Genomic DNA, 22,094 nt, shown 5'->3' with positions numbered 1-22,094 from the left:
TCGCTATTGCGTCGAAATGATCCGAAATCAGCCAATGATCGCGCTCCCTTTGCCGTGACGTCACAAAGTGGCCAGTTCCCTCCAGCGGCAGGGAGCTTCATTTTCTGATCTGCTTTGTGCTAAAATGGAGGCTGGCCTCTCGCCCTGAGTTGTTCGCCTTCCTGGTTGAGGTTTACATGTTGACATGCAATAAGTCTGCTGACAGAATGGTTGTGGATGCGCCTAATTCCAACGGGCCTTTTCAGCCGGTGGCCCTAATGCACTTCAGAGGTATGTACGGACAAATTATTCTTCCTGTATTGTCGCGGGGAATTAAGAGGGGGGGGGGCTGTGAGTGTGTGTGTGTGTTGCTGTGCTCCGGTTTTGCTCCACCATTTGCAGCTTGACTCTAGCGCGTTTAGCTGCGTAAAGCCAGCCCCGGTGTCCTCAACGGCAAGCGCCGGGCCGTTAACCGTCTTCCGTTCGCGTTTTGTCGGCGACGCGGTTACGTTAAACGCTCGTTTTGCACTTGCTAGCTTGCTAACTTGTTAGCTTGCTAGCTAGCCACAGTATGCTTGCCCATCCCCCAGCTACGACCAGTGACGCGAACGGAAGTGATGTTAGAGAACGAAAAGGGGCTCCAGTTGAGATTTTGATGACTTTAAATTAATATTTCGGGTGGCTTTCCGTTTATAGTGAATTCTCAGTAGGAGGGAAGCATTTGCTTGTGTGCGTGTGTGTGGGTGCGTGTGTAAGTGTGTGTGTTTTTTCCCTTCAGCGGGTTTCAAGGGCACTCAACTTCAGAGACATTTCTCACCAAACGCATAAGTGACTTATTTGACGTTAATTATGGTTAAATACAAGGGAAGAGAAATAGATGAGAGAAACACAGCTTCTGTTGGATTTTAGATTATTGAGGCAGAAGTGACATGAATTTAGTGTACTTTGAAACACTCAGATCATTTGGGCTGGGCAATTCATCGAATTTTATCGATTTAATTTGAGTTTGCTAATTTACCACATCCCTACTGCGTCACTGTTTACAACCAGACCCTCCAAGATTATGCAGGCTTTTTTTGTGACCAAAATGCCTGATGGCGTAGCATTTATTTTTTTTTAACAAAAAGCTAAGTTGTGATTTCAATATTTCCATTTAACATGTTTTTTTTGGGCAGTTATTATGCTGTGAACGGAAACTCGCCTGCTGGTGATATTTTTCAGTGAACGGCTCGGATTGGACAATTGCAGGCGCAATTCTGGGCCTATTGCGAATCAGTTATTTTACTGTTATTACAGTAGGTTTGCCATTATTATTGTTATTCTGCTCGATGTGTAGGCTGTCGTGTTACAATTTAACTTGCCTCCACATTAATTGGCTCCCGATTCCAGCTGTGGCCGTTAAAGCAATGTTAATTCAGTAATTTTTGTTTCCATATCATCAGTTAAGCGTCCTTACCTTTTATTTTTATAGTTCCCTGTTCATTTTGGCATTATGTGTTTTTGCAATTCTTCAATAAACACATGAAACAAAACAGCTTGCTGATAACTCCCAACTGGCTCCAAGGAATTGTGAACATGACCCATGACGTGCTGGAATAAAGCATCACCCTCGGAGTGACCACACACGCTGGCACATTTCCACCTGCACAGAATTTCGCCTTGTAGTTCTCGCACGATTTATGGCAAAATAAGGGTTAGGTGTTGATCTCAGCAAAATAACACAACATACATATATATATATATATAAAAGCAATAACTTGTTTCAAATATTGGCACTTACCTTTATTTTCTTTTTCTTTTCTCTCCCTCGCTCAATGATATTTGTCTTTTCTCTTTGCGCCCCGTCTCTGTACCATTCATTTCAAGGTTGCCAGTACATCAGGCGTGTCCAGGTCCGGTCCTCAATGGCCGCTCTCCTGCATGTTTTACATGTCTCCGCCCGTCCAACACACCCGATTCCTATAATCAGGATCATTATCAGGCTTCATCGGAGCTTGATGATCATTTGACTCAGATGCGCCGGAGGATGGAGATGTGTAAAACAGACAGCACAGCTTCTCTTGAGGACTGCAGCTGGACATGCCTGTTGTCCATCATGAACAGTAATCAGTTGGTGCATTTTAGTTAATGGTGCGTTTGAAGTGGCTGGCACATACCTTCAATATATTTTTTTAAAGTCACATCAGAAGCCCTCGCATATACATTTGTAGTCAGCAACAGGCGAGCATTCCTCAATCACTTGCGTTTTGTGGTAAAAGTAGAGGATTTTCAGAAAACTGAAAGGTCTTAAGATTTTATATTTAGCGTTGAAATTGCACGTGCCTGCTGCTTCCACACCAAAAACAAGGAAGGAAATTTGCCAGCGTAGTGTTGGATTTGCACAGGGGACTGCTATGATTGGTGGAATCCACGGAAGGCTCAGATGAGTGGTCCAAGTCGGGGAAAATTTGGTGTAATTGGATGAAATTGCAAGTCTGTGCCTTATTCACACAGGTTGCTGGAAGTTGTGGGAATTATTGCGACATTGCAAATTTCTCAATGGACCTATTAACAAATAAAAATGACTTTAATTCCTGCTATGAAATAAACATGAAAGAATAATTGTCATCCTGTTTTTTATATGACAAGAAAAGAGCCTGGTGGTCAGTCGCATTGAAAAAAATTCGTACGATGTACTTTCCATTTATATGTTGCATTGCTGTCCTATGAAAAACAATTGTCCGTCCGTTTTTTTTCCCGTTTTTCTTATTTTTACATGAATGTGGTTTCCCCGTTACGGACATCGTGTTAGTCTTAAAATAAAAAAACAAAATCGAATGCGTGGTTTTCATAGGACAGCGATGATAAACAGTTTTGTCATCTTTTAATCAAGGTATGTGCTCCCTGCCTCACCAGAACTCACCACCACTCTAAATGAAAAAAGGTTGCGAGATAGCTGGAGGGGTTACTCTTCTGACGACAGATGATGGACTACCCAACCCATCAGTCTGTTCATTTATTGGTAAATTGTTGAACATTCAAATGTGTCGATTTATGTTTCAAAGTTCTACCTTAACAATGGCCCAGGGCCACTACGTGACTGTCAGACCACCTCAAGTTCACTGATGACGCGTTGTTGCTGTTTGAAATATTAAATATTCAATATTTTCAGTTTTATCCATGTAAATTTCTCACATGCAGCACACGTATTATGTGCAATCATTTTGTAATGTGTGGTATGAACATGATAAAATCCTACAAAATGTCAAATGTTAGGTTTTTATATTGCAAAAAAACAAGCACCATGCAAAAAAAAAAGTAACTTCACGCACTATTTTCTTAACGGTTTAAATCGTACAGTATAAAGATGTTAAGTGTGTTATATATATTATATTATATTATATATTATATTATAGGGTGCATGTCAGTTATGGCAGAGCCACCACAAAATGGCTCATGTGCCACTTTTCCATTTCCTGGTTCCACACTGAGAGGCGGCCTGGGTTGGCCCCGGGTGGTCGCTTTTCCATTAGACTTTTTCGTGGCCGAGCGGTTACAATAGAACCACTTGGCATGATTTTCACGCCACTTGCAAAGTAACTGACACTGTTTAATCCGTGGGAAACAGAAATTGTAAATATGGGTCAATATTGTTGTAAAACACAACGTGTTTGTAGTGCGGGGCTGTTTGGCGCGAATGGAAGAGCGTCAATAGTGGCCCAAACTGGGCCACAAGGCATTTTTTTTCCCAAGGGTAAACACATTTCCACATTATCTGTATATTAAAAAAAAATAGTTGTCTTATTTCGATGACAGTTGATGCGGGTTATTTCTTTTGAGAGGGTAAAAAACAGATTTGAAATGGCGATTCTTTTGAAATCCCTCCATTCCTTCGTGAAACCCCTCTGAGAATCCCGTTCCCATGTGTGAACATCTCGTTCTTTGGGCGCAGCAATGCCAGACTTGCCCTCTCACACTTTGTACAAAGGACTCGGTCGACTTTGAAAGGCACCACTGTACTCCGCAGCGCGGCCTTAGCTGCAACCCAGAGCAATTATTGATTACTTTATATTGAGCCGCACAAGCCGCTGCTGCTGTCTGTCTCGATCATTATGACCCTTGCACACAAGCAATGTTTTCGACATGTTCTTTTGCGATTTGCACTGTAAAAACCAACTCTTTTAGTAGTGTTCTGAGTTTGATGAGCTGGTGACACTCCAGTGTCTGTCTTTGATGTATAAAGCACCTAGAAATGTAAGGCTTTAAGACTGCAGGCAAATATGACCCTTTTTTTATTATATTTGTCCACATATGACCTATCTTTTTATCTTAATTGGTCCGAGATCGGATAAGTATCCCTTTTTTTTTTATTGCAAAGCAACCTCTCTCTGAACGCGCCCTTGCCAGTTCCATTTGTTATTTTATAATAATGCACACACTTCTAATGAGTATATTTAATTGGTTCAGCTTTTGCTGTTGTTTAAATTTCCAAAGGGAGTTGTTGTGAGCAGACGCATTTGAGTGTATTTTAGGGCTGAATGATTAATTGCATTTGCATTGTAATCGCAATTTCTAATTGCAAAGGCTGCAAATCGAAATGGTTGGGGTTCACAGAACGCAAAGCTAATGCTGCCACGCTAGCTTTCCAGTTTCTAACGTGGATGATCCTTTTCACCTCGCATGGTTAAACATTCCCCAGTGAGATGGAGAAAAAGAACCTCACCGTATACGTGTGTCAACTATTTATTGATGTTAGGGCGGCCGTCATATGTCGGAGCGCCTGTTTGAGGAATATTCTGATGGCTGTTGGACGTCTTCCGCCAATGTAAGGCTTGACTTCGATTTACGGCGTTCTAAGTTTGAGCAAGCACACTGAGACGATAGTGTGTGCCTACTTGAGCCTTGACAAATTAAAACGCATCCGTGTAGATTTGTGAAGCCAACAAATATTAAGAGGATAAACTCTGCCGTATGTTTCAAACCAAACGACAGACGAAAAGATGCTTAATGATGAGACGCCGTCGAGTGGTAATTCCCGTTGGCGCTTGATATTACATCTTAAGTAGGCATTATGTTTTCCTACAGGTTAGCGTGTGTGATGTTACTAACCGGAGATCATGTACGCTTTAATTTTAAACAGATTTTTTTTATTTATTTACTTATCCATCTATATGATAAGTTGAGCGAGGGATGTGAGAAGTACAGTTGGCGTTTACATAGCATGTTTCATGTGTAGGAAGTGGCAACGCTACTGATTTGTTTCAGCAGAATTGTGTTTTGGCAAACGCTTGCCAAGCTGTAAATTAAAATATTTAGTAAGTTTATATTTCTAATTGTTGTAGATAAACTGTCTTTCATATGAAATAATGCTTCATTTGCCTTTAGCTTAGTATTCTCTATGCGTAACGGTTGTTGATTGTTGCAATTAAAATTAATTGTTGAAAAATACATTCAAAAAGGACCATTGGAGAAAAAAAATCTCAAATCATATCACGATCGCATTTTTTTCCATTTAAATAATTTTCCACAATCGTTCAGCACGAGTGTGTATACGTCAACAATCATTTATAGCACGCCGACGCCAGTCCTCCTTAAAAGGTCTATCCAATCTGTGTGTTCACGCTGCACTCATTGGCGGAACGCTGGAAACCGCCTGGTTTTGTTCTGTTGTCTATTTTCTATTTACGCCGCCATGACTCATATTCGAATTGTGCCACTTGAGAACAAAAAATATCGGAACTGTCAGTTGAACCACGCCGAGGGCGGTGTTTGCAACAATCCTGCAATGATCAGATATAGCTATTAAATGTGAACTTGGGTCACCAATTGTATTTTACTACCGTCCCTCTGAATAGCTCTGGAGGGAAGTGGAAACTTCAAGGCGGGATGCAATCCATTCACCTGTGCTTTTCAATTGTGATTTGTTTGTATTCAAGAATAATATTCTAATACAAAAGAGAAACCCATTACAGGATAATTTCCACCATTTACTGAAGGGGCAATATTTAAAGTGACATTTTAACATTCTTTAATGGTCGTAACGGTGTAGAGATATGTCAACCATTGTTTTATGAATACATTTATACAAAGTAGTTGAAGTCTTGGTCTCCCCAACCACTGGTCAGTCCATGGTGCTTTGTGATGAATTTAGTGATCATCAATTTATGAAATAAGTTTGGGGAAAATCAAGTGTGACGCTGTCAAAATCTTGGTCATTCAAGAAAGGGGGAAAAGGTAAGACCAAAAACTAGCAAAGATGAGTATTAAGAAATATCGTTTGGGTGCCTCTTTGAAAAGGGAAACAGGCCAAATAGTTGGAAGCTTTGGCATCGGCAGTCCTACTTAAGTTTTGACGTTATTGCCACTTGACACGCAAGCACAACCTGCTGTGCGTAATATGTTGCGACAGGCTCGCAAATGACTTAATGAAGCCATCAAAACTGCTCCAGCAGATGCACCTGACCTTTGAAAGACGAGCGAACTTCAAGATGGCACAGACTCGGTGACGAGAAATGAGTGCAGGGCTTCCTCTAATTGCACTATTTGCCATAATAGTAAGTTGAATACTGTAAGGCTGCACGATGTTAGAAAAAGATGCAAGATGGTTGTTCAATATGATGGTAACGACAATATTGCTATATTTAAAATGTACCCAAAGAAACATTTTTATCTAATGAAACAATTGGGGTTTTTTTCCATGCAACAAATTAAGCAAGCTCGATGTGTTCTTAGCTAATAAATGTTAATTACACTAGGTAATGTCAGGACTGCTTGACTTGCTTCGTGAACGTGGTGCACGAACGTCAACTTTAGCCACCTCGAGATTGCGATTTCGGTCCCAAAATGATTGTTCAGCCCTAGCTTGCCTCACTCCTCTGAGCCTTCAAAGCTGCGGATTTGGTGGCCCGTGCTGCCAAACCAGTGATGCTGTGGCGGGGCGGCTGCAAAGTTGGAGTAAAGTGGTTCTGGGACTGAGGAGCCGCCGCCACTGTAACATAAATAGCGGTCCCACGCAGCCAAATAATATGTACGGTTATACAGCACGATGGACTTTTTTTAAGTAATACTACGTATCATGTTGGCGAGGCTGTGTGACTAGATGGCTCGCCTCAGATCGTGAACTTGCCTCTTAGACGGACATATACACTTTGTTACGACATCAGAGGTATAGTAGAGGTTATCGATAAAGCAATTTTTAAAAATTCAGCCCCCGGGTTAGTTTAGTACCAGGGCACCGTTCCTATTCCTACCTATGAGCCGTGTTGTACATTGCTCACATTGTTGCATCCAATGAAGCCTTCACTTTGCAACAGTGGTTGTGTAGATTCTGCTTGTCTTGCAAACATTTGTCTGCAAAGATGCTGAAATCATGGATGCATTCTCATGTCGCTAGCTCTCTCATGCCTGCAAAGCTGTAAATTACAAACGTACATAACGAGTCTCCGGTGGGTCATACATTGACCAGAATACTTTCTCATTTGAGCCACGTCCAAGCAAAAGTGGTGCCAACGTGACGGACGATTTATTGCTCTTTTGTTTTGGACTGGCAGTTAGCGTAATCCTGCTCTGTTCTCCGTGATAAACTAGTCACTGACTGTGTTTGCACATGCCCTCCCTCCAGCGCTCAATGGGTCACATTAATAGAAGTCACATTGTGGTTCCTGTCAATTTTGTGACCACAATGCCGAGATGTGTTTGTTACACAACAAGCTGATAAGTATTTATGGGACTGCGCTGAAAGTTTATTACTCAGTCAGACAAGACTTACGTAACAGCGGCGATGCCGAACGGAACCAGACTCCTGTGCTGTGCGCTGGCCTGCCCTGACACCTTTCGACATCAGACATCAACTTTTGACACAAAGTGGTGCCTCGAGGTGCGGGTGACCTGACTTTCTTTTTTTTAATTCTTCTTTAGCACAAATTTGCAGTTGGGAGGATGTGAACATAATTCACTATTGGCAAATGGTGAACAAATGATTTCAAAAGGCACTGCAAGCTGTTTAATGCCACTTCCAGTTGAAGTTTACTCTGAAACTAAATATAATAGTAAGAGGATTACATACCATGTAGTTCACTAGCTTAATGCTAATACTCGCGCAAGATGGGGAACTCATGTATAATACTTTAAGCAACTGATATTTGAACACAACCAGTGCAACATCAACACATTTACACTTTCTATATATAATCTTTTACTGTTCACAAATCCATGCACCGTATATCCAGCTGTCTGTCAGGATGACCGTTCAATTGATGCGGGCGTCTGACAAAAACTAACTATTTATATTCTGTTTTGATGATATTACTGTTTTTATAAAGTACATAAGTATAGAATGCTGTTTTTCCTCGTTTAAAAAAAACATTACAAATCTTTTGAGGCAGGAAGGCTGGAATTTGTTTGTGGAATATCCATTCACTCCAGTGGGATAAGCTAATTATGAAAAGTTCTGCGCGTGGTCCCTGAATGAATTTTACTTGTATCTCAAGGCACCTCGGTGAAAGTATCTGCAGCTCGCCGCTTAGTATTATGATTTGATCCGAGTATTCATGTTCCCCGTACTGTGTGACTGAAACGGGTCTACAAAATAATCAAATGGTAAAAGTGAGTGAGTACGGCAGCAACTGAGCATGCTTGCTATACGTTTAGAAAACTACATTTAATGCTGCACTTAATTTTATGCCTGTGATGATTTATTTTAATAATGTATGTTATCTAAGTTTGTAGTTCTTTAGTTGTATAGAATTATATTGCAATATCACATGTTGACCTAATCTTGCGGGAATTGCGTAATCACCCTGATTCCTACGTACATCATCATCACAAGTGTTAAAAAAGCCACAATTTGATTTAAAAACTGTGCTTTTCAATTTGAGTTCCGGAAAGGTTTTGCGTTAAAAATAAATCAATTCACACTGTGCCCACTCGGACAGACTTGCTGAAACCAATGAAGAAACTGCAGTCTGTGCCAGGCCATTCATTAGTGATGACACATAACACGGGGGTGCATCCTAAAACGTCTCTGGGATGCTTTTTGTCAGAGTATGTGTGTATTACATTGCAACTTAAAGTATGCAAGAAATTTTACTTTTGACACACGCATAGAATTTGTAGTCTGTTGTGATGTTCTTGTTCATGAGCGTGGCCACCATCCACCACCCCCAAGAAGAAGAAAAAAAAAATTCTAATACTTCCATTGACTTTTTCCTCTCTCAAACATTTATATTTTCCGGCACCAAAATGCAATTGTTGAGCAAACGGCTCGGTATATATCACTTTAAGATTTTCTTTAAATGACATTAAATTCCTTAATGTCAAGGCCTGCTGTTATCTTAAATGATTGAATCTCTGTTTGGTGTCTTGTCATCATGAAATCACAACTGTTGCTCAGTCCAAAGTGGCCTTTTCACCCCTCGGAGGCATGTTTGTACACCTGGAAATGACGTGCGCTCCTCGCTGGTTTTCCAACTTGCTAATTTGGCAAGCTCCGTTATTCCCGTGAGAGGCACGCAACAAGTTGGTTTTCTTCCACGGACCTGCCTTATCGAATTGTTGTTTAAGCAAACCCGTATAAGTGGACACAACTTGAATTCATTAATGTCTACTAAACTGTTGTCCATGACGGTTTCTGTAAAGTACATCCAGAGGTTGCGGTTTTGGGATTTGATGACACCCGATACCAACATGCGCCGTACTCTTGTCCGTGAAGCTGGTATTGTGTGAAATCAGAGCATGGCATTGTTTTGAGTCTTTTCAAGTGAAACAAAGCAAGTGTTTAAGTATAGTACTTGGAAAAGGACTTGCTACTTACTTTAATTTTTGTGAATTTTCTGTGGCAAATCACAATTTTCAGTTCATTTTCACATACCCAACATGCTAAGCTGTGAAATGACGATTTTTGTGACATTATATGTAACGTTCATTGTGACTTTTTTGGGGGTAAAACGGGAAATATAGTGTAACTATATACCTATAATACAGGTAGCACTATAACGGACAATTTATCTTTTTTTTTAAATAAATATATTCATTGTAATTAAATTAGGGGAAAAAGTAGGGAACTAGATTAATATGCTGCCTTGTATTCGTTGAGCTATTCAATAAATGTCCCCTGTGTCATTTCCTCTGCTCTCATTTGTTTACACATGGAAATGAAGCAAAACGGGAAGCCTGTAACAACCACGTACCAATAATAGTGACCACCATTTTTTCCCTTTGTCGTGCGCTATGAATATCTGGGCCGTGACCGGTCACCCACTTCCCAAATCCCTCGTCCTCACATCTCTCTTTGTCTACTCGCCTGCTCTTTGCATCGTCGTTATCCGCCCCCCTTGGTTTCGAATAGTCTCGACACTTGAGTCTTCATGACTCATTTCCCAGCTTACATCTCTCTCGCATTCAGCCGCTGAGTTCAGTTTTCATTCTTGACAGTTACGCCTACCCCATTTCCCCTTGAGCTCTCCCTCCTCCCCGTTAAAACATGGCTTCCCCTTGTCGCTTCGTTTATCAGGTGTAGCTCGAGATGCCCTGTGAGTCGGTCATGTCTGACCCTGATCTCCTGCTTGACTATTCCCGCAGACGTGGCCCCCGCGGAACAGGAGAAGCTCTTCATCCAGAAGCTGCGGCAGTGCTGCGTCCTCTTTGACTTCCTGTCTGACCCGTTGAGCGACCTGAAATGGAAGGAGGTGAAGCGGGCGGCGCTGAGCGAGATGGTGGAGTACATCACCCACAATAGGAATGTCATCACAGAGCCCATCTACCCGGAGGTGGTTCACATGGTCAGTGGAGCTGCAAGCTGATTGGGCAGGGTGGGGAAGGGTCTGTAGGTGTCCATAGATGATGATGTGAGTGAAGCTTGGTCAGAGAATACGCGCTGGTTGACTAGGTGACAGTAACCTTCTAATTGCAGTGTGCACAAGATCACACTAGAAGTTTCATCAACAACACTTGTGTTTGCAGAGTACACTTAAAATCCTGTAAAATTTCCACCTGGAAAATATCGGCTAGACTTGTGATTGAAATGACTTTGTTAGTTATTGTTTGGAGAGCAGGGGGGGATCTTATATTGAACTTGAGCTAATGCAAACCTCTTGCTCACGTTAACTGTATCAGTTGTGTCCATGCAATAGCGTATAACATGATTTAGAAGCCTTCACTTTATCTTTGGTGTAAACACTCGTTTTTTTCTATTAGGTGGGTGTAAATGTCCAGCCATTACACAGTAGACAGTCCTGTTAAATCGTCCATCCAATGAGTGAGGCCGTTGGGATCGGTAAATATCATCCCGTCAGACAGAGTCAACTTGTTAAATGTAACATTTATGGTCATGGACAGTGCGTTTACTTGCATACGCCCTCAAATGACCGCGCAGCAATGACACTGACTCTGATAATGACGAGAGGGAACCTGGCGTTTTAGTACATTTAAGTACAACCAAACTCAGTTTTGCTCCCGCCGCCTTTTTAAAAACATGCCAACATGTGTTTTAAGCTACCATACCTGCTCCTAATAATACGGTGTGCCGAATGTACCGTATGGCTTAAAATACCGAAATAGCACCCGTAACTTAGACTATAACTTGGACTGTAGTTTTCATTCATTCGTTCATTCATTCCCTTTGCTGAAAATTCTAGGGTATAAAGAGCCGAGGAATTTTTATTTATTTTTGTCACACCATCACATATTTCCCCATTATGTACTTGACAAAAAGAATAGTGTGTTCAATGTGCAAGGGTGAATGGGCTTTGATAATTCAGTTAAAGGTTGAACAAACGACATTTTTGGGGGCTCTTGTAAAGTGACCATTTTGGCGTGACAAAGTTTCGGCCCGGTGCCAGCGATGCGTTTATCTCTCTGAGTACAGTATGCGTGTCGAATTCTAAGTGGCAGAACGTAACAAAATTACAAGATAGTCAAATACTTTCCCCTCATTGTATATTTGGTAATTGATGTCAGAAAACAGCCTCTAGTCTGTTACAGAGCAGCTGTAACAATGAGCTACGCCTATTAGCTGGACTTTCCAACACAGGGATTTCCTTGCTCACAAAGGAAGTGTCGAAGTTGCCATTTGGAGCATATTCAGATGTCTGTTGCCTGTTGTCATTATTGCAGCCTTTCTATAGCCAAGAAATGTCTGACATACACAGAAACCGCCATTAGCACGCAGTCATGTGTATGACCTTTACTTTCACTTCTCATTATCACTCCATGGATCTTTTGCCGGCCTGACGCGGAGCGCGATGCAGCGCTGCCACAACAAGCTTGTCTACCTTGCAGTCCTGTCGAACAAGGCTTACAGTGTCTCAGTGGGCCACCTGCAATGTCCCATGATCGCCTGGTTGGGTACAGCAGCCCACAGGGGAGTCAGTTGACATGCGAGAGGCCACAGTATCACACACACACACACACGCATTGTCAGCCAAAGCCTTGCAGCCCGTAGTTACTGAGGAGCCTATGAATAAAATCGACGTTTGGACTGAGGATGAGAAAATATAGGTTGTGTACATTTGCGCTTTCAACGAGCTAATTGTATCCTGCTGCCCATCCACTTGGCCTGATATGGAGTCAGTGGTCACCTTCTGCAGTTATGTTGCTTATTTAATGATATGCACGTATTTATACCATATTTAATAATCAGTGCATTTTCTGTATTTTAAATTTAAGGGAGGCCTTTGAGAATAATATGTTTGTGTTCGGGTAGGTCACTAATTGTATTTAGAGGACTGCAAGCTTGCATTGTTGGCGTACTTCAGATGTGTCCGAGCATTTAGGCTACACTCACATTAGCACATATCCAATATGTATCAAATATTTAAACCAGACTTGAAAGAGGCGTGACTTCATTTCTCGCAATATCTGAATCCTGCACCTTTTTTTTTTTTGTCTAGTTAAGATGCCCTGGCACATATCCCAGTTGTGCCACTTCCGGCATGCTGTGTAAATCCAGCCATGGATGGCCGACTGTTCCATATGACTAATTTGGGCCTATGAGCTACACATAAATCAGTAGGGAAAATGTTTGAAGTGCCTTGCAACAATTAGCAATTTTAAACCCGATTTAAATCGTTAGCCAGATCCTTATCAAAAATAGTGACTGATGTAGCTTTTGAATTGAATCTCATTATTCCGCTGCTTTTGTGTTGACGTTTTGTTTGTGTTCAAGCAGCCACACGATTATAATTATACAATAGGGTAATTGTTTTGTAACAGCGTGCTCCCTTGTCTAATCCCAAATTGATGCTCTTTTCGTTTTGTGCCTGCCTCTAGTTTGCTGTGAACATGTTTCGAACACTGCCTCCTTCGTCCAATCCCACGGGAGCGGAATTTGATCCAGAAGAGGATGAGCCGACACTTGAAGCGGCGTGGCCACACCTCCAGGTTGTTACCCGTTTCATTGATTATAACATCACGAGTTCAATCATGAGTAACCACTATCAGTTGTCTGTTAGAATACATCACTATTCAGTATGTAGCGTGAAACGCGGAATTAGACTAACGATAAAATTTGTTATTTTGGAATAGCTTTGGATTTTAATTATACCCACACAGACAGAAGTGGTTCAGGTCGCAGCATGCTTGCATTCAGTATTTTATTCTCAACTCTCCCCCTCTTTGCTTCCATTGCAGCTAGTCTATGAATTTTTCCTTAGGTTTTTAGAATCGCCCGATTTTCAGCCCAACATAGCAAAGAAATACATCGACCAGAAATTTGTTATGCAGGTAAGAAAAGTAGAATCCTCTCTTAACAAGCGCTTGTCAATGCATACAAATGACTTGGCAGCACTTGGAAATTTTCATTCAATTCCTATCATTTAAAAAAAAAACATTTTCAAGGCCTTGTGCAATTAGGGATGCTTAATGAAATGTCTTCTTTCTTACAATTGAAGCTTCTAGAACTATTTGACAGTGAAGATCCCAGAGAGCGAGACTTCCTCAAAACGACTCTTCACAGGATCTACGGGAAGTTCCTCGGCCTGAGAGCTTACATCAGAAAACAGATCAATAACATTTTCTATAGGTTGGTGCAATTGCATACATTTTTTACTTTTGGACAATACGTTTTAGAGTTTACATTGCTGCAAGTGGAAACTAGCATTCCTCAAATAGTGGCCTTCATTTTAATAGCTGTCCCCTACCACACGACGTAGTAAACATTGTGCCTTAAATGGAAAACAGTTGGTGTTATTATGTGTCTAGGTGCGACATTGTGTCACAGCATGCGCCACCGTCTGTAAAGCTAAAATATTTTAAGTTCTAGTATGCGCAATGCGGAGCCTTTTAGGACAAGAGCAGACATTTTAACATTCAATTTAAAAGAATGTGCATTGGAATAACATCCTACCCCTAATAGACACTTGGTGCTCAGAGCAATTCAATAAATAAAGGCCCCCACCCCACCCCCTCCGGGCCACTATCTGAGGTAACAAGATTGACCGTTTTGTAATAGCTGAAAAAAGAATCCCTTTTTTTTTTTTCTTTTAGGTTTATCTATGAGACGGAGCATCACAATGGTATTGCTGAACTACTGGAAATACTTGGAAGGTTTGTTTCTTTATTTTGCCAACATTTAGCACACCTGCACAGTCCAATATGATTCAGTACAAGTGATTGCGTGGTACTCCGCCCACAATACTAAACACCCATCAATTTTCTGTGGCGCTTGTCCACATTGGTACCCCCGGTTAGCGGAAGCTTATCATAGACAAGCCACCAGTGTCACACATTTAATTGTGTAATTCTGATCAACAGATGTTCATGAGTGGATTTGTTTGTTTCGCAGCATTATCAATGGATTTGCCTTACCTCTAAAAGAAGAGCACAAGATTTTCCTGTTGAAGGTTTTATTACCTCTCCACAAAGTGAAATCACTCAGTGTCTACCATCCGCAGGTAGCGTCTGTGTGCGTTTCTCTGTAGTGTGTGATGTAACACTTGATACTTGTGGACTTGCCAGATGTGAAAGTGCTTGTCATGCTGTGTTGAATGCTGCATTGGGGAAAAAAAAAATGAGAGCAAATGCGCGCCAGGTGTTAAAATATTAAAATCTAACTTTTCTCTTTTGCAGTTGGCTTACTGTGTGGTGCAGTTTTTGGAAAAGGACAGCACTCTAACTGAGCCAGTAGGTTGCATAAATGTCTTGTTTTCGCCGCTGATTCTTTTACGTTTATTCACTGACATTTGCTCCCCCACAGGTGGTCATGGCTCTCCTCAAGTACTGGCCAAAGACTCACAGTCCCAAGGAGGTGATGTTCCTCAACGAACTAGAGGAGATTCTGGACGTCATCGAGCCGTCCGAGTTTGTTAAGGTGCAGGAGCCTCTCTTCCGGCAGCTGGCGAAATGCGTGTCCAGCCCACATTTCCAGGTAATGACCACAACAAGCTCTTCCCAAGAAGTCTGTTCATTACTCGAACACCCCGCTGAGATGTGTGTGTGTGCTCTCTAGGTGGCAGAACGAGCGTTGTACTACTGGAATAATGAGTACATCATGAGTCTGATCAGCGACAACGCGGCCAAGATCCTCCCGATCATGTTCCCCGCTCTGTACCGCAACTCCAAGACCCACTGGAACAAGTGAGAGGCGTCGCTTTTGACACTTGAGTGCTGCATTCTGCACACCGTCCTACCGCGTGGCACCCATATGAAACAATGCTTAGTCAAATGTCAATGCTAGAAAACAATACTACTTGCGAAAACGGAAATCCCCCAGCTATTTGCAGGGGATATAGCCTTGCCAGGAATACCGAAATACCGCAAAATTCGCATTAAATCTGAATGTAGACCACAAACTATGATCCCTCCCACAACAGTTTATCATTTCAAAAGTATCAAACATTACCCTTAAAAGTAAATGGATTGCAGTGGATTTAATATGGAGAATGGAAAAGATATGCCCAGTTGTTACCCATTGCCGTGAAGACTCTAGGTATCATGCAGCACTGTATTGTCATCCTATTTAGATGTGGATAATAGTTTGAAATATTGATGGAGGCGATATGAAAGTCTGTGGATGGCGAACCACGAGTAAGCGGGGCGGGGGGGCACTGTATATTGATAGATGCTATAGAGATTGAGAGATAGACTTGGTTCATCCCATGAGGAAAATGAAAAGATCTATATTTACACGGATTCCGGAGATGCAGGCTGTAATTAGCACTTGTTGGTCTCTCAAATCTGCTTGTGAGGCGGCGAAATAAACATTGTGGTATAGACTATAAATGTTCAATATTTTGAAATGCGTAGTGATCTCCAGTCTTTTAGAAAAAAAATGATAATCTGCAATTATTTCATTAAAGTATCCAAAAGAAATTTCATTTAAAAGCAAGCACTTTTGTCAATCATTGAATTTATTTTACAGGATAAAGAATCAATGACATAACATGTTTATAAGGAGATAAGGAAATGCACTGCTTGTCCCTGAAGCTCAGTTTTCAATATCCCCAAAAATGCTATTTGTGGTAGAAATGCCCAATTTCATAGAGGAAAAATGTTTTTAAAAACATCCATGTCTTCATTTTATTGCACAACTAAGGACTACATTATGAACTGATTGCCAGAAGACAGCGTGTGTCTTTATATAACCCTCCAAACTGTGATAAATGCAATGATTGTGATTAAGAGAGTGCGTGTCAGGCATTTAGCAGCTCTAAGGCTCTCCCTCATGAGTGTGTGGAACACGGGTTTAAGGCTTGAAACTGCTTGGCAAAAAATAACATTGTTCGAAGCTAAATACATTTTTTTTTATGTGCAACACTGCGTACAAAAGCAACTTGATGGCTGTCTCGACGGTTGCAATGCCGATGACTTGCTGAAGCAATTACATAAAGTCATTAATTGTCCTGTGTGTGTGTGTGTGTGTGTGTGTGTGTGTGTGTGTGTGTGCGTGCACAGGACCATCCACGGCCTCATTTACAACGCTCTGAAGCTGTTCATGGAGATGAATCAGAAGCTCTTTGACGACTGCACACAGCAATTCCGAGCCGAGAAAAACAAGTAGGCGTCGCAGACGCCACCGTTTCTTTTTCAGCATCATTCTTTGAGATTTAAACCGCTAACGATATTGAAACCTTTAAATGTTTGTCCCACCAGGGAGAAGGCCAAGTCAAAGGAGCGCGAAGAAGCTTGGATAAAGATCGAGAATCTCGCCAAGTCTAATCCACAGGTGAGCGACCTGTCTTGTCACTCAAAGCCAAATTTTCACTTTTGGCTTAATTTTCTTTAAAGGCCTTTTCACACTGCGCTTGGTTTTTGTGGCTTTTACCATGGGCCCTCGTGCAAGGATGACGACGCCCTTGCCCTGCCGTCTCGCCAAATTTTATGTCTCCATTGTCCTCCGTACACCCCATTTATTAAGACTGACTCCACTTTATGTGTGACGTCTACAATCTGAAATCATCTAACCAATTGGGCACGCCTGCAACACGGTAACACCACTCTTGAGTTGAACTTAAGTTGAGACGTGTTGTAGGAAACGCCCGCCTTGCGCTTAGTACTGCGTCATGGCACTCTGTCCTCGCGCCTACGCAACACACCCAATGAACAGCATTGCGTTGCAAAGTGCAGCGTGAAAAGGCCTGCAATACAAAGGGCACCGTTTGAAATAAATTCCTTTCTTTTTTTATCTTTTTTTTTTTTTTTAAATATCGCAAAAACAAATTATATTAAAAAAAATTAAACGATGTACGAACCAAGACAAAATGGTTTTAGCGTGTACTTTTCTGCTTGAGGTAAGTTTGTATCTTGTGCTTATTTCCAAAAGGGATACAGTCCCACGTCAGGGTCTTGTGGTTAAATATCAAAATGAAGCTTGTAATTTGTGCAGAACCTCTTGATTCGTTCTTCTCTGCATGCCATTCAACATCTTTTTTCCACCCCCTTGCCCCTTTTGTTTTTGTTCCCTTCCCCCCCCCCCCCCCCCCCGCCCCCCTTCTTTTGGACTCAGTTCTCTGTGCTTGTTGATCCCTCTGACTTCAATAGTCCAGTAGCAATGGAGACGGATGTTCCTTTGATAGAAGATGTTCAAAGGTTAAAAAAGACAGTTGAGGAAGGCGCAACTCAGGTAAACCTGGCTTCTCTCTCTGTCTCGATTCATCTGTTCCTCTTTAAATTCTTGACATTTTAATTTTGTTCCCCCACACCATAAAACATGTGCTCTGTACAAATTACAGTTCATTTTAATGATTGTTTTTTTTAAACAAGAACCAATGACTTTCATGTGTGAAAATGCATCAAATGTTTAAGCACTTTGATATTTGTTGTTGCTAAGCATTTATCGAAGCCTTGTCAGGTTGTCTTAAAGATGTTTCACCTCATCTGAGCAGGCTTTATCAGTTCATGCTCAAAGACTAAGATAGGGAAAGCTCAGTCGGTGCAAGTCTTTTGTCTTCAAATGAGCTTCATTGTGAATTCAATGGGTTTTGCTAGTTTTCCACTCGACAGCTCTTCCTGGGCCCTGATTGCCTCAGTTTGAGCTGTTTGGATTCCACTTTTAAATGATACTGTGGAGATCTTATAACATTAACATAATTAGTTGTAACAACGCAATAACAAACAGAGGAGGAGAACTTGGCTTCCAAATGGGTGGAAAGTAGAAGTATTTGTCAGATGGCATCCATGCAATATTATTATTAAAAATGTGATGTTTGAACAGATTCATTTCTGAAGTCGAACTTTAATACAATACAATAAAACTTTATTTATATATCGCATTTCATAACAGCTGGAGATAGTGAATTTATTTTTTAAGTTTTAAATATTTCATTATACAATTGGTTCTTTGAAGTATGAAAATTGACTGTAATATTCAAAAATACCAACAAAGCCCCATTTGAAATGTGAAATGGGAAAAAAAGCCCCTCTTCCCTATAAAAGGCTCATTCATCGTTAGTAAAAAGCATCTTCCGGAAATATTCTCATGCCTAGTCTGCATTTATTCTAAATTCTGTTACGCAATGGGCTTGTCATATTCAACAGTCCTTGGCTATAATCCTGTTTTGGTCCGGAAAATGCGATCATTGATTTTGGATTCAGGTTCCCTATTAAGAACCAACATTCAATTTTGTTAATTCCAATATAAATGTTTGCATTTTCTTCAAAGCTTTTTGCTTCTGGTGGGCATTCAACAATTCAAATTGGCTGACTGGCTTAAAAACGCATTTTCGTTACTTTTTGACTGCCCCTCATATTTATGGCCTGCAAGTGTTTTTCATACAAATATTTACTTTAATTATGATTAGTACTTCCCAAGAGTAGACTGGTGCTAGACTATGGCACAAATATTGCGGGAAGAGTTTGTATATTGTCAGGGTTCCAAATTTTTTTCCTCGCAGTTAAATCAATGATGGAGTTTCAAGGACTGCCCCTGCTACAGTTTTCTCAGTTTGACTGAGTAGTCCAACAGGAGGAAAAGAAGACTCACTCACTCAGACTTCTCTCCGTGTGACAGCTGCAGCACGGCCAGTGGAAGGATCGGCCCATGGTGCGGCGCAAATCTGAGTTGCCTCAGGACATCTACACCACAAAAGCCTTGGAGACCCACCGCAGAGCTGAAGACATGTTGACCACCCGCGACGGACTCTAGATCCAGCTACCCAACTGCCCCTCCACGGCCATGGACACCCTTCACCCTTCCATTTTTTTTCTTTCTTTTTTTAACCCCTTGTCCTTAGTTCTCGTCCATTCCGACTGCCTCTTTGAGTGCAGCACACTGGGCCTGTGTGACCAGTACAGAAGTCCCGTAGTCACGTTCCTCAGATATCTGCGTTCTCAGGTTCTTTTGGTTTTGTTTGGAGAATGGACGTCCATGTGTGCCCATGTGTCTTTTAGCCCATTGAGTTCCACCACCTCTGTCGCCCACCCACTCTTAGGTGTGGAACCTGGAGAGGGGAAAAAAAAAATAAGAAACACTTGACGTCATGGCGTATGTGGAGCTGCAGGAACGCAGAGTTCAATGGATTTTTGTTCTCCATCGCACGGAAGGCAAGAAAGGTCAAAAACGATGTTTTCCTCTCGTCAGTTTTTCTTTTCTGTCTATTAACGGACTTCTTGTCAGTGCCAAGACTGTTGTGTGTTTTTGTTATTAATCTCCGATTCAAACAGGGGCACTTGCCTTTGGTTTTGGTCTTTGGTGTATTTTTTTTTTCTGTTGTTGTTTCTTTTTAGTGTAGCACACTTAACGACCAAACTCAGGCCTGTCAGTCGCCTTGCATTGTCCAGGTAGGCAGCAAGGAAAGATGACGCTGTCCTGTGGACATCTGTCACTTTCCACCGTTATTTTATTTTTTTTCTTTCCATGTGCCGTTTGCCGCTGTTATGTATGCTTGCTTCCTTGTGTTCACAGGCAAAAACCAGACGGCTGTCGTGCCCACTCAGTTCAAACAATGGTACTGGTGAATGTGAATTCAGATCCCGATAAGCTTGGACAAAAGAGTTAAAAATCTCCATAATTGACTGATAAAAGCTAATTTATTATTAAAATAAAGCTCTAGTAACCTAGCTCGGTATAGATGCACTTAATACTTAAATAGAAATACCAAAAATCCCCTTTTGTCAAGCTCGCATGTTTGCTTTGCCACCATTGGTCCATCAAAGAATCAGTACTGTTGTTTCGACTACCGCGTCAAGCGTGTTCTGATTTCCTCATATTTGATGTGCTAGTTGTCTCGTCCCTGGAGGTGAAGTAGTTTGGCCGCCCCGGCCCAAAAACCAGCCGGTGTCGCACAGATGCTGAACAGTGAACTGACATTGTGACTTGGCTCTTTTAACTGTATTAATACTGTATTTGCTTGAATGCAAAAAAGTTGTAAATTCAAAAGTACCATGTTAAACATGTACCTTTTACTCCGGAGGAATGCCATTCAACCAAACTTGATTTCTTGTTTCTAAAAAAAAAAGAAAAGAAAATAATAACCCATGCTTGCTGGGACAGATGATCTTTTATGGGTTTTATGAGTTATTTTTAGTCCATACAAAAAGGTCCTTTCGATGAAGAGAGATGAATAAAAATTTATTTGGTGGCTTGTCTTTTTGCAGATCTTTTCATTTTAACATTTTATTTCCAAAACATAACTTAAGTGTCCTTTTGTATGTGACCTGTACTATATGATTCATTTAATATTGTATATATGATTTACCTTGTTTCATGTAGTGTTATATATCTAGATGAATTTTGTACAAATTGTCCTTCTGTACAGAATAAAACCTCCATAGCAAGTGAAAACATTAATCTGGCACATACATCTTATTTTATTCTCCCCCAACCCCGCCCTGCCCTGCCCCCCCCCCCCATCTGCTTAGCAACGCGATGGTTTTGAAGAGTGTGCATATTTTTACTGTTAAATCCATGTTCATGTGTTCTAATCACTGTTTAGTGGTGTACAACGATATAGAATGAATAAAGAGCTTATTTGAATATATATATTTTAACCATGCATCCATGTTGGCTTTACTTGACTGGAACATATGCCTGATCTCCTATTTGATCAACAGTAATACCCAACAGCTGAAATTGATTAGTAGTGATAAACATTCATCTTTGTAATGACCAGTTCCAACCAGAAGGGGGAGCCAGAGGTTTTCGATTGGAACAAACTGGTCCAGATAATGGTCAATAAGTACTGCCATTTTACTTGAGTTAGAAACCACTGAATATATTTAAATAAACAAAAAAAGCAAATTGTTGCGCAAAAACCTACATAGGTCAAAGTTAATCACATTTAAATGGTCCCAAACATTTTCTTTGTAATACTACCCATCTGCTTCAAGTCTTTATTAACACTTATTCTGATTAATATTGGTCAGGTAGGAGAATTACAATGAGTTAAAAAAATCCCACATTAACATATTTATATCAATTTATGTGGTCCACAATTGATGGCACCCCTGATGTTAATACTTTGTAAGCTACAACCCGCCTTTGACCACCAAAACTGCATCTACTCTTTTATAATCTTTCACAAGATGGGTGACTACGGAAAGAGGTCTCTTTTAACAATCTCACTAAATCGCAGGTGTAAAACTCCGGTCCTCGAGGGCCACTCTCCTGCTTAATTTTGTTTCCCTCCTCTAACACACCTGATTCAAATGATCAGGATTAATATTAGCTCTCGAGGACCCGAGTTTGACATGTGCTTATCATCCAG

The 22,094-nt window shown here is 41.1% G+C and overlaps 1 protein-coding gene across 2 annotated transcripts; it reads left to right on the top strand.

Moving 5' to 3' along the window:
* The first annotated feature begins 54 nt into the window (after positions 1-54).
* ppp2r5ca (protein phosphatase 2, regulatory subunit B', gamma a) lies at positions 55-21,378 on the top strand. Of its 2 annotated transcripts, XM_088314997.1 has the most exons (14): positions 56-270; positions 10,537-10,736; positions 13,225-13,335; positions 13,585-13,677; positions 13,845-13,975; positions 14,440-14,499; positions 14,738-14,846; positions 15,022-15,075; positions 15,149-15,319; positions 15,401-15,528; positions 16,846-16,947; positions 17,044-17,116; positions 17,897-18,013; positions 19,400-21,378. In XM_088314997.1, exons 1-14 carry the CDS (start codon positions 177-179, stop codon positions 19,532-19,534), a joined length of 1,578 nt encoding a protein of 525 aa, XP_088171123.1. In that variant the 5' UTR covers positions 56-176; the 3' UTR covers positions 19,535-21,378. The 2 variants fall into 2 exon arrangements, with proteins under 2 accessions (XP_088171133.1, XP_088171123.1); XM_088315007.1 differs by lacking the exon at positions 17,897-18,013 and having other exon boundaries at positions 55-270.
* Positions 21,379-22,094: the final 716 nt, after the last annotated feature.

This window comes from Idiotropiscis lumnitzeri, chromosome 1 (assembly GCF_059441095.1).
Source record: "Idiotropiscis lumnitzeri isolate Australia: NSW breed Sydney's pygmy pipehorse chromosome 1, RoL_Ilum_1.0, whole genome shotgun sequence".
NCBI classification, from domain to species: Eukaryota; Metazoa; Chordata; class Actinopteri; order Syngnathiformes; family Syngnathidae; genus Idiotropiscis; species Idiotropiscis lumnitzeri.
This window is presented reverse-complemented; position numbering and strand designations above follow the sequence as displayed.

Bases quoted from the DNA above. Each gene is read 5' to 3' on its own strand.
- ppp2r5ca (XM_088314997.1), top strand. From the start codon at position 177: ATGTTGACATGCAATAAGTCTGCTGACAGAATGGTTGTGGATGCGCCT. The intron at 15,076-15,148 runs GTAGGTTGCATA...GCTCCCCCACAG, and splicing joins ACAGCACTCTAACTGAGCCA to GTGGTCATGGCTCTCCTCAA. The intron at 16,948-17,043 runs GTAGGCGTCGCA...TTGTCCCACCAG, and splicing joins TTCCGAGCCGAGAAAAACAA to GGAGAAGGCCAAGTCAAAGG.